Source organism: Phyllostomus discolor, chromosome 7 (assembly GCF_004126475.2).
Source record: "Phyllostomus discolor isolate MPI-MPIP mPhyDis1 chromosome 7, mPhyDis1.pri.v3, whole genome shotgun sequence".
NCBI lineage: Eukaryota > Metazoa > Chordata > Mammalia > Chiroptera > Phyllostomidae > Phyllostomus > Phyllostomus discolor.
This window is the reverse complement of record NC_040909.2, coordinates 81,310,659-81,323,275: the sequence shown is the minus strand read 5'-3', so window position 1 is coordinate 81,323,275 and position 12,617 is coordinate 81,310,659. Positions and strand designations below refer to the sequence as shown.

General features: G+C 43.4%; 1 protein-coding gene across 2 annotated transcripts in view; it reads left to right on the top strand.

Annotated features, from left to right (window-relative positions):
• Positions 1-9,592: 9,592 nt before the first annotated feature.
• Positions 9,593-12,617, top strand: part of ZNF704 (zinc finger protein 704) — a 158,005-nt gene continuing 154,980 nt past the window's right edge. For both annotated transcript variants that reach the window (XR_004904329.1, XM_028518353.2), the window contains exon 1: positions 9,593-10,052. Coding sequence is in view for 1 of the 2 variants with exons in the window: in XM_028518353.2 (XP_028374154.1) it covers positions 9,630-10,052 (423 nt within the window). In the remaining variant the exon portion in view is untranslated. The remainder of the gene's footprint in view (positions 10,053-12,617) is intronic.

Sequence of the window (12,617 nt, the reverse complement as noted above, 5' to 3'; positions counted from 1 at the left end):
ATAGCTATTATTACTATTACTTTCAGCACCTGATAGATGATCACTCTAAAAACTATGACTTATTGATAGACAAATTTTTACAATATAACATAAGAAGCAGAGGAGAATGTAATTTAAGAACATGCCTAAATTACCCATTAGAACATGCCTCTTTTCCCATTAGATCTGGGTTTTCTCCCTCTGTCTGGATCCTCATGCTCTTCCGGTGCCCCGGCTGCCCAGAATTCTGCATTCTGACATCAACCAGGCCTGTCTTCTCTGTAGTGCTTCTATTTTTAAATTTTCATTGGAAGATTATTATAGGTTTACATGCAGTTTTAAGAAATGACACAGAGAGTTCCTGTTTATGTCCTCCTCACCCAGCTTCCCCCAATGGTAACATCTTGCACAGTAATAGTACAATATTACAACCAGGAGAGTGGCATTGATACAATCCACCTTATTCAGACTCCACCAGTTTGAGGTGCATTGTGTGTGTGTGTGTGTGTGTGTGTGTGTGTGTGTGTGTAGTTCTATGCAAGTCTATCACACATGATGATTTGTATAATCACTGTCACAGTCCAGATACAGACACAGTCCAGACACAGATCCATACACAGTCCAGACACAGTCCTGTCACAAGGGTCCCTTGTCCATCACTCTTGTTACCCTAGACCTTCCCTGACCACCACCTACCCACCATTTTTCCACAAAGCTTTTCTCTTCTGAGTTCAAAGACCTGCTAAGAGCAGGCTTAGCTCATCACAAATAAATTCTGATTGGATATTGGTGGGTGATAACTTGAGCGTCAACCCCCCAAGATAACTGTATTTTCAGAACAACCTTTAATGATTTTACTCTGGGGAGTGAGACGTAAGAGAATATCTAGGAGTAAATAGAAGGAAAATGTGCTGAGAATTATCACTTAGTTTTCAATGTGCACAAGAAAAGTTGGGGGGTGAGGTGGGGAAAAACAGGGGGGATCTCACAGGACCAAAAGTGTGTCAGGCTGACCCATCTAAGTAGAAGTTAACACACATAGATGCACACAATTACACACTGTCTTAGCCTGTTCAGGCTTCTAAAACAAAGTGCCATAGATGGGTGGCTTATAAACAACAAACATCTGCTTCTCACAGTTCTGGAGGCTGGGAAGTCCAAGATCAAGGCACCTGCAAAGTCAATGTCTGTTGAGAGGTCACTTCCCCACAGACAGCATGCTTCTCAGTGTCCTTACATGGTAGAAGGGATGAGAGCGCTCTCTCAGTCTCTGTCATAAGGGCACTGATCCCATTCCTGAAGACTCTGCCCTCGTGACATACTGACATCCCAAAGGGCCCACCTCCTAATACTATCACCTTGTAGGTTAGGTTTCAACATATGAATTTAGGGGGTGGGGACAGAAACACACAGATCATAACACATACCTTTAAACCTTTTAGAAGCATCTCCCTTTTACCACCCATCCCCACCCTTATGACCTATTAGAATAAATGTAAATTTCTTCACCTTTTTTGTGGTTCAAATGTGAAGTGAGCACCCTTGTAAAATGAGAGATACTGTAAGGCCCAAATATGAGCCATCGGGATGATTTTAGGAGATAAACTGTCATCTCCTTTATAGTTCAGCATAAATGTATAAAAGCTGAAGAACACTGAGGCAGAATACATTTAGGCTAAATAGAAGAAAACCTCTGATGTGTGGATTATAACACATAATATAGTAAGTTACCAAAGACCCAAGACTCCCCTTATGTTTTCTTGCTGCTCACCCTTCTTGTCCCTTCCTCTTTTTCTCCTTCCTTTTCTGTTCCTCTTCATTTGTCTTCTCTTCCCTCCTCTTAACTTCTGTAAAGGAGCAAGAGACAAGAGTATTTGCAGCAGGTTTTGTTTGAAATTTCAGTCCAGGCCAGGGGTCTGGGGAGTCAGCCACATGTGCCACATGGAAAGAGGAGGCAAGCCATCAGGTGGCAGCTGTGGCTATGGCTAGGTGAACAGATGGGACCAGTGGAGGCCTTGGGACCCAGGGCTTCAGATGCAAGAGGTGCCAGGACAAGCTTCAACCTTTGTGTCTACAGAGATGAGAGGAAACAATTGCCCGTGAACTCTACATCCATAGGGGAAAGACTCAAAGACATCAGGCTGTCTGTCCACCCTCCCTCATCCACACGGGCTCTGCACCACACCAACAGCCTCTGTACCTGCAGTGGTTCAGGGGGAGGTCTCTACCTTACGAGTATGGTGAGCATGGAAGAATTTTTTCACTCTTTACTAAATTCTGTCTCTCCTTTTTTTTCTTTCCACATTAACAGGCAAAACAATAATGACAAGAAAATTTACAATGAACTTTAAAGAAATCCCAGGAACATTTATATCAGCATGTGCTGATGTCCCATTATATTTTATGGCTTTCTAGACTCTTCTAATAAGTGGCTGGGGTTGATTCAAATATGTCTCCCCCTGGAACAGCTTAAAAAGAAAATAAATGCAGGAATGAAAATGGTATAGAAAAAAAATAATACTGGAGGCACAGGTGTGAATGAGGAGCTTTGGACATCTTGTCACCCTCAAACCTGAAAATAGCCTAGTTAGAAGCCTGATGAAGGTAATAAATGAGAATTGTTAAATACAAACGAATAATTCAAAAGCATTAGTCTTTTCAAATTAGGTAGGTAAATGAGAAAACATAGTTATGGTAGTTAGGATTTTGGATTTGCTGCAAAGTTCAAAAATATGACTTCTGTTTCCTTAACTAGTCAGGTTCACCTAAAAAGTGGATTGGGAAAGCAGAAAATGGCCTCTGAAAGTTCTGAGCAAGCATTGTCCAATATCATAGCCATGAGCTACACGTGGCTATTTAAACTCAATTAAAATTAATACAATAAAAAGTTTAGTTCCTCATTTACACTAAGCACATTCCAAGTGCTGTATCAACTCCATGTGGCTCCATTCTGAAATGAAATCCTTCTTCATCCGAGGAGGTCACTGGCAGCAGAAGTCATGGCCAGTGGCTGCCATGATGGGCAGCACAGTAACTGATTCCTTCCATGGTCACAGAACGCTCGAGCAGGTAAACCAATCATATGCTCACATTCGTATTAATGTTAACTATGTTAGAAGAGTTAGTTTAGTTAGTTTAGTATTTGAAAAAATGTTGCTAATTAGAGATATTATCATGATGGCCTAGAAATAGTTCTATTAGGATGAAAGGATTAAACTGGGTTTATTAACTAAAATACATACAGGAAGGCATGTGATCAGTAACTAAAATAAATGGGAATCAAATCTGAAAATTGAATTTTAAGAGTTCATCCCAATGATAGCACATCCTCTACTATAAGGAAATTATTACTTTAGATAAGCACATAAACAAAATAATGGCAGCTAAAATGAAGCCTTCATGCAAAAAGAAAAATTTTTTAAGAAAACAAGAATTGAAGGAAAGTGATAAGGGATGAAGTCTAGTGCAAGTTAGTACAAATGTTAGGTTAACAGTGATAAGGACTTACAAAATCAGTAAAGAGAGGAAAAGAGAGACCAATAGGCAAATCTAAAGCTTTGGGGAAGAAACAGTTAAAGACAAACAACAAAGCTAAGGAAATACATACAAAAAATATGATAATAGGATTTTTAAGGTCTAGAGTTCACACAAATGGAAAGGAAAATCCAGGCTCTCATAGGCCTGTGGGAAAAGGATAAGAATTCACACAAAGGGAGATAAAGCACAAACTTATGGGAAAAGACTTTTCTTCATTAATGATCAGAAAGGGAAAGATGGAAAGAGTGAGACACAATCAAAGCAAAGGATGGAACAGGAGACCAGCCACTTTCCCATGGTTGTCAGAATGTAAATCGAGGCAGCTATTTCCAAGAGCCCTCCCGTAAAATGTACAGAGAAAACATGCACACCCTTTGACCACTGACTCCACTTCTGATGCTAAACAAAGAATCCAAAAGGTGCACAGCACTTTCTGTGCCAAGGTCGACAGCCCCTACTTAGCAAGCAGAACATGGGGAAATCATGCCATCATGGCTTGTCAGGATTTTCTGTAGTAAAAATAAGGCTGTGAAAAGTTTTTACTCTACTTTAAAAGAAATTGGGCAGCATTTGAATACACTGTTTTTCAGAGTCAAAAAATACAGAAAGTAGGAGCCCTCCTGTGCCCCTTCCTCAATCCCATATACCCACCCCTACCCCTGGAGGCTGAAAGGTGTCTTTCAGACACTTTCCCATCTGTCCATCCATCTTCCTATCAGAAATCACACTATGTGGAAATATAAAATATATTTTGTGGGGTTTGGTTTTGAACACATATGAAATCATTTTTAACTATTACTTTATCATTTGCCTTTTCTCTTACAAATGTTAGCCCTTTCCCTGTGAGAACACAGAAAGGTGACCAGCTCTTTTGAGGAGCAGAGTAGTGGGTCACATTGTCAGAGGCATCTTTTAAAACCATTCCCCCTTTGATGACTATTTACACTGTTCTTAATATTTTTGCTGTTAAAACTAGTGCTGTATCAGATACCCTGTCCACGCTCCTTTGAGTTCATATTTCTCTAGGATGGAGAGCTAGAGGTGGCAATGCTGGCTGCCTTCTGGAGTTATAGTCAACACTGCAGCAGAATACATCAACACCTGTTTCTTCACACTCTCAGTAACACTGAATGTTATCAAAGCTTTAATGTGTCTGCCAGCCTGATATGTGAATATTATATTGAATTGTTTTAATAATACTGAATTGGTTGTATTCTGCTGTACATTAATCCTTGGTTTCATGATAAAAATGTCTTCTAATCATCTTTCACCTATTTTTAAACTTTTGAATGGTAAATTTATCATAAAATTTAAAGGTCTTTTTTGGTCCAATTTATCAGCCTCTAATTTCATATGCTCTTTAAAATGGCTGTCATTCCTCAGAGATGATAAAAATATTCATGCACTTTTGCTTGTAGTATTTTTATGATTTATTCTGTTCTGCTAGACTAGTTCAAAATCCATCTCCAAGGTATATTGCCATGTGTGAAAGAAAAGCTAACATTGTAAAACCAGGTGGAAAAACAGAAAATAATATGTAACAAAAAAGATGCATAGAAAAATTAAAATAAGCATACCAAAACAATAAGCGTGGTTCTTTTGGGGTAGAGAGATTAGATACGATTTTTTTAAATTATATGTTTCAGATTTTAGATAGTATTGGCTTTATTTATAACAACTTTTATGTTCTTTTTCTGCCCAGTTCAGTACCCATCCTTTAACCATTTACACATGTGGTTTGAAGGTAACCAATCACAGTGTTCCATGTGTGGCCACTGATGTGGGCTCACGATGCCAACTGGGCCTGCCAGAGTCCTTTACTGGGATTTCCTTAACTGCTGCAAAAGGCAAGGGGCAAACCTGTCCCTGGTCACAAGGCTGACAGGTGTGTGGCCAGAGCTGCTTATAGATCTGCACTATCTGGCACTAGCTGACCAGATAATGAAATAAGTCTCACACACGCATGCACACATACACACACACACACACCTGAAATAGCAAACATGAGTTACCTAAAAAAGAAAATAATTCTAATCCTTTTTATGCACACACACACACACACACACACACACAAATCTAAGTCTCTGGGAAGTATTTTAAAAACATGCATTGAAAGTTTCTATGTTGTTAAAGAGAGTTGAAATTAATTGCTTGGGGAAGAAATATTTATATGGGGGGAGGGGCGTTCATGCTTGACTTAGGCAGGCGTTCAGCCTGACAGCTGTTGAGAGATGTCTTAATCTATTTTTCATACAGTTGGATGACAGTCATCATCTGAAGTGATTTTTAAGTTTTCCAGAGGTGTGGAAAAACTAACCTTATCATAACCTTTATAACCTATTTAAAGGGCAAAATTTTACATTCAGTTTGAAAATAATTTTAAAAAGGACATACTACTCTCCAAGAATCCAGCCACTTAAGGGTCTCAAGGACATCAAAGAGCTGTTGCTGTTGGGTGGGAGGATGTTGTATCCCTGCACTGGTCACAGTTACATCTCATGACTTGGGGGATGTGTTACTATTTTCCTGAATTTGAGTTTTTAAAATTTGAACAAAAGATCATATTGAGCCTGATTTTTTTCTTTTGGTACTATTTCTCAGTACATGTGAAAACAATGTTTGGAGCTCAGCACTCAAAGTTCAGAGTCATTTAAGATCTGGAGAAACCAGGCCAAGGCAGCCAGTTGCTCTGTGGTTGTGGAATGGAACTTAACTCCAAAGCCCATTCTCAGCCCTGCTCAGCACCTCACAGACCATTCAATCAAATCATGCAGGACAAAGGGGAAAACAGACCCCACCCACCAAGGAAGGGAGATGAATGTCCATTGCCATGGCCGCTGCTACAAGTGTACATTCAGATTTCACATTACAATCCCTACTGTTCTTATGTTTGTTCTAATATATTTATTGATATTAAATATAATGCAAAAATATTAATAAATATCATAGAAAATAAATGCATCATATGTATAATTGTAGGTAGTTGTAAGTAAAATATAATTATAATAAATAAATAATAATAATAAATCAAGTATATTAAATAGGTCTTAAATATAGTGTTTTTTTATATTAAACCCACAGCTCTCTCTAGCTCTTCCTCTGCTTTACTTTTTCAACAATGATTTCTTAAATTGGACCACCAGATGACGGAGAGTGTGCCTTGTCCTAATGGCAAGTATGCCTGGTTTTAGAAGTAATAACGTGTGATGTTTAGGGAGCATCGAGGGAAGGAAACAGCAATGACTCCTCTGCACTTGCTTAACGTCATGAGGCATTATTTGACTTCAAAGCCCACATCATGAGTGCAGTGTGTCATGAGCCTCTGTCATTAGATATTTCTTGATTCCTGGCAAATTAGATTATTTGATTTTACTTCTCACTGATGTCCTGTAATATCATGAGATTGGTCTTAAATGGCCTGTATGTCCCTGCCCATCTAGATCCTTCTCATCCCTCACAGCCCATCTCAGCCAGCCTCTTCTGTGACATTTGCCTCCACTTAATGGTCCCAATAACAAGGCCAGCCTCTCTCCTTCTCAGAGGGCAGACTCTCAGGCCTAGTGGGGCCAGGAAATGGGGATATGCATGGGCTCTGCCAAGGTGGCCTGAGAAAGAGAACAACTGACTTCAAAGCATTTACAGCAATTTTGAAAGAAAGAACAGTGGTGTATATTAGAACTTTTCCCACTAAACCACAAATACCAACCATGACTCACTTAATCTTGTTTGTACTGTCAGTTTTCAGGAACATGCTTATTTGCTTTTATCAATGTCAATTTCAGACACAAAAAGCTTTATCCTTGGCCTGACCACAGCCCCTTGATAAAATGGAGTCTGGCTCTAAAAGCACATTTTTGCTAGTTATTGACTGTTCTGAGTTTACTTAAAAGAGAGTCAACTTGTTGTTCTTTGACAACATCCCAAGCTGCTTTGTTTGTGTATTAATATCAACACATTGTCTCTAATGAGCCTTAATACAGACCTTCTTGTACCAGCTCCTCTTCTAAGCTGATTACACATACTACACATATCTGTAGGATAACTTATTATCCTACAAAACAAGTTTACTATTATATAGGGACTGCTATTATCCCTATTTAACAGATGAGGAACCTGAGGCACTGAGAGAGGAGGAGAGGAGTAAGTACATACAGCTGGTAAGTTTCAGAGCCAGGATTGGGATCCAGGTACTTCCCCACTTGCCTCACACCTTCCTTATCCTTCACCACTGCACCTGTCAGTCAAGCCCTGGCCCTGATCTTTTATTCTTCTGGTCAGAGAAGGACCCTGCTGCCTGTCCCTAAAATCATCTCCCAAACTGACCAAGGCAAATTACTTGCAGTTGAGACAAAAACACTTAGTGGCCCTCCTCCATTCTTTGTAAGCACTCATGGATTTGATTAGTTCAGTTCCTGGCTGGTCCTTACTGTTACACACCCATCTCTTCAAATGCTTAACCTTCTATCTGAAGTCTTAAATGGAATATTTACAAGTGAAGAGTTCAACAGGAAAATACCATGATCTGAAGGGTCTGGAGAAGATGAATCTGGTGCTGGTATGTGAAGGAGAAGAGGAGGGTGTGTGGTTGAAGAAAGGTGTGGAGAAAGCTGGTTGGAAACTTTCACGTGGTAGCCATGAACAGTGTAGGAGGTTTGGGAATGGAAGGGAAGGATTGGAAGCCAGAGGCATTTCAGAGAGAATAGTGGATCCTACCAGTGGACAACTGCCTCTGGGGATACCAGACGGAAGGCAGTTAAAAATGATCCTGCTATTTTGGGCCTGAATGGTTACAGTGAGAATGTCATTACCTGAAATAGGTGTATCAGTAAGCCCATCTGATTGAAGGAGAACAAGAAGTTCATTTTATAATTTTTGTCATTGCCCCCATTCAACAGTTGGAAGACACCATAAGTGAGCATTTAATGAGCTCCTTCAAGCATTTCAGAGGGCAGTGTTGTTAGATCTCCAACAGTAATTATTGGAAAGGCAGCTGAGGGTGAGGCCATCTTCCTGGAGGTGCCTGCCAGAGTACTGAGTGAGTTAGGTGTCCCCTCAGGCCTCACCTACAGAGGTGGAATTTGGCATGTGATGTGAGTGTAAAGGGCATGGCTTACCAAATAACCTAACCTCATACAGTAGCCAGTGGCTTTTCTGTGTCACACCTAAAAATCCTCGGAAAATGAGTCATTAGTTATACAGCGAACGGGTTATTGGTTTCCAAGCTTGATCTCATTTCATACTTTTTTTCTTTAAATAACAAATTCAAGCAGTCTGGAACAGGCCATCCTGTTTCTTTCTCCAAAGGCCCTGACAGCGAACAGAAATTTTGGCGTGTAGCAGCTGTAACCAAGCACTCCAGGTAGGAATTCAGAAATAAAAGCTGCAAGTAAAGACTTCACAAGGGCCCAGATTGCTTGACAGGCAGGGCCTAGAAGGGTGCACTCAGAGACCGACAGGTGGGCAGGCAACGCCATGAACGTGTTTCAAGAATCCAGATGAGTCTAGTGATTCTAGGGATTGACCCCAAATTTCCGATAGGGGCACCTTCCCTGATAGCACAGACGCTCAGGAGCTGCCATCACGCAGAAACAATTCAAATTTAACTTGGCGGGGGCAAATTTCTTCCTTCAGAGTCTTACTTTGACTGACAACCCAAGCAGCAGCGAAGTGCTCGGTCCTCCGTCCACAGGGAGTCGCCGGCTCGGGCTGGGGGAGGCGGCCGGCGTTGGCCCGGCCTCTCGTAAGCCGTGGATCTGGAAAACACGGGTCGGGGAGTAGTCCAGTCCAGGTTTTGCCGACTCGGGGGCCCGGGGCTGCGGGGAGGGCGGCGAGCGGGAGCTGTAGCAGCGGCGCCGACAGCTCGCGCCGGGGCGGCAGCTGTAGGCCGGAGAGGCGCGGGCCCGGCAGCCGGCCGCACGGGGCGCAGCTCGGCCGGCGGCTCCTGGGCTGCGGCGGCGTTGGAGGTGTTCGCGCACTGCTCGAGCACACCCACCCCCATCCCGCCATAGCCCCGCCTTAGCCCTGCAGCCGGGGCCGGCGTGCTTCCCGGCAACAGCAGGAGGAGCCGCCACAGGGGGAGGGAGCGAAGGGGAGGGGACAGCTCAGCTGCAGGCATGCAGGCGCGCCGCCTGGCCAAGCGCTCCAGCCTGGGCGGCCGCCGTGGGGGTTCCGCGCTGCAACCCCTGGGCTCGGCGCCCGAGATCGGGAGGCCGCCACTGCCCCCGCCGCCGCCACGGAGTGCGGGGACCGGTCTCCCTCGGGCCTCCGGGGCCATCGCGTCGTCGGTGCTGCTGCTGCTGGGCGAGGAGGACGAAGAGGAGGAGGGCGCGAGCCGTAGGCGGCGGGGTCTCGGGCGGGTGCCGGAGAAGCCCCGGGAGGGCGCGGAGGAGGACGATGACGACTACGAGGAGGACGACGAGGAGGGGGTCATCGAGGTGGTGGATGGCGACGAGGAGGACGAGGACGGCGAGGAGCGCTTCCTGCCCCTCGGCCCTGGCCGCGCGGTCCCCAGGGGCCCGGCCCGGGGAGCGGTGAAGGTGAGTGCGGGGCGGGCGAGGGACCAGCAGACAGGGGATGGCACCGGCCTGGGAGAAGAGGGCCAGGGAGGGGCCCGAGGGCTCGGGAGGGAACCGCCTGGGGAGGGGCCGGGGAGAGGTGTGTCAGGCGGGGAGGGGTGTGTCAGGCGCGTCGACAGCGCGGGTCCTGTTAGCCCTGCTGGTCCCGGCCCCTTTACGGACGGCCGCTGCCTCTTCTTCAAAGGCCGGGTCTCGTGCGAGTGCAGGAAAAGGCCACTTGTCCCGGTGAGGTCGGTGAGGTCGGGAACTTGGAGTTGGGATGAGGTAGGCGCGGGTTTGCACCCGTTAGGGACAGGCAAGGCAGGAGGGGTGAGACATTATCCAGGAAGCAGGAATATCCCCTGTCCTGGATTTGAGGACTAGTCTGGCTCATTGCTACCATCAGGCAGTTTGTCCTGTCCATCTCAGCCCCTCTCCATCCCAGGACAAGTGTTTCGGAGTTTCCATCGCAGGCACTGGGAGGGAACCGGGGTGCCCATTGCAGGCACAGCCAAGCCGGTGGTTTCTACATGAATTTTACTGGCAGCGTTGGCAGTGCCTCCTGCCCTCCCCTGTTTAAACTTGATATTGTTTAGCATTTTGGCTTTTTTCTCTCCTCAAAATTGCAAATGAGTAAAAAGGAGGAAATTGAGAAAATTGGGGGTAGGGTGGGGTGGATTTGGCATTGAAAATGAACGTGAGTGTGTGCTGAGGATTCCAGCGAAGTCCCTGTGCACTGAAGCACCGACCTCGTTCGGTTTCTGTATCTTCAGGAGATAAGGGGTTTATTATTACACAACTGACTGGCTGGGCTTGCAGGCATGCGATTGGACAAGACGAACCAGGCCGAGGTTCTGCACCGTGTGTGTTGCTAAGAAGTTTTGAGGGCAGCAAGTGGTAAAAAGGGAGAGAGTGCTTTTTCTCATCAGTGGATCTTAAAGTCAACTGCATAAACCACTTACTGGAGTTTTCAGAAGATTTGGGTATATTAGCAAGGAAAAATACTTAAACAATTGAGTTTAATAGCCACTTAAATTTTTCCCCCTGGAGCTTGCATAAAAGTTGCCTCCTTAAAGCATGAAATTGTAGTTCCAAAGAAACTTTAAATATTAACATTTAGAAGAGCTTCAGAGTAGGTATAGTCACAGATTTCTTTCCTAGACCACCCTGGAAATATCTGCTTTGGGAATGAGAAGTTTTCAGCAAGTAGTCATTTGGGGAGATAGTTTTGACAGTTACTTGTTGAACTCCAGACCATGACCACACTCATTACCATGGCCTGTTAGAAAGCCTGCCTGCATTGGATGGCTGTAGGACATAGCTGGGTTGGAACTAAGTCATATGGCATCAGTGACATTGAGGAATAGAAGAAATGAATCTTTAGCATTTTTGTCCAGAAATACTGAAAATATTCTTTGTGGTTTGAACAGTGCTTGAACAATTTGTGATTAAAAATTAATTATAATTTATGCTCTGTGACCCAAGCAAACCCAATGTAGGGGGAGAAATCAAATATATAAATATAGAGTAACTACGGTATGATAATTTAACATTATCAAAAAAGATTTTTCATATCTCCTAACAAATTTTTTATATTCTTTCAAAATGGGTTTTATTTTATAATGTTTAGTTTGCTCACTTTTCAGAAATGTATATATTGAGTAGTTTGAGGTATAATTTATATATAAGTTTTACTGCTTTTCAGCCATTTTGACATTGAATCTGAAGAGATTTTTCTAATGAAATGTAACAGGACATTTCATTATAAATGCATATAACAATGTCCACATCATACATACATACATATATATATGCATTCATTTATTCAAATATTTATTGAGAACCTATGAGGTGCCAGGCACTATTCTGAAACACAGAAGTATGCACCTTCCATATACTTACATCTGGTGAGAGTAGTCATAGCAACAATCAAATCAACAGATAAATAAGCATGGGTGCCTGAGATTGTGATACATGATGAGAGGGAAATGGTAATGTTGGTGTCAGAGTCTAGGAGGAAGAGAATGCTATTATGGGGGAGACCTCCCTGAAGGGGACATGTTTGATTTGAGATCCAAGCTATGCAGCTTGAAAGGAAGATGTTTCCGGAAAGAAAGAATAAAAATTGCAAAAGTATTTTTTTTAATGTTTGCTTTTTTTAAAGATTTTATTCATTTATTTTTAGAGAGGGAATGGAGGGAGAAAGAGAGAAACAGAGAGAGAAACATCAATGTGTGGTTGCTGGTCATGGCCTGCAACCCAGGCAAGTACCCTGACTGGGAATCGAACCTGCGACACTTTGGTTCGCAGCCCGTGCTCAATCCACTGAGCTACGCCAGCCAGGGCTACAGTTGCAAAACTATTGATGTGAGAAGGAGGAAAAGGTGAGTGTGACTGGGACTTGATAGGTTGGAAATATACCAAGGAGGCAGGTCAGGGCCAGCAACATAGAACCTGGCTGGCCTTTTGAAAGTAGATTGCAAAGATTTTGGAAAGTTTTAAACAGTGAAGGCATACAAGATTGCTTGTGTTCCTAAAACGCCATGC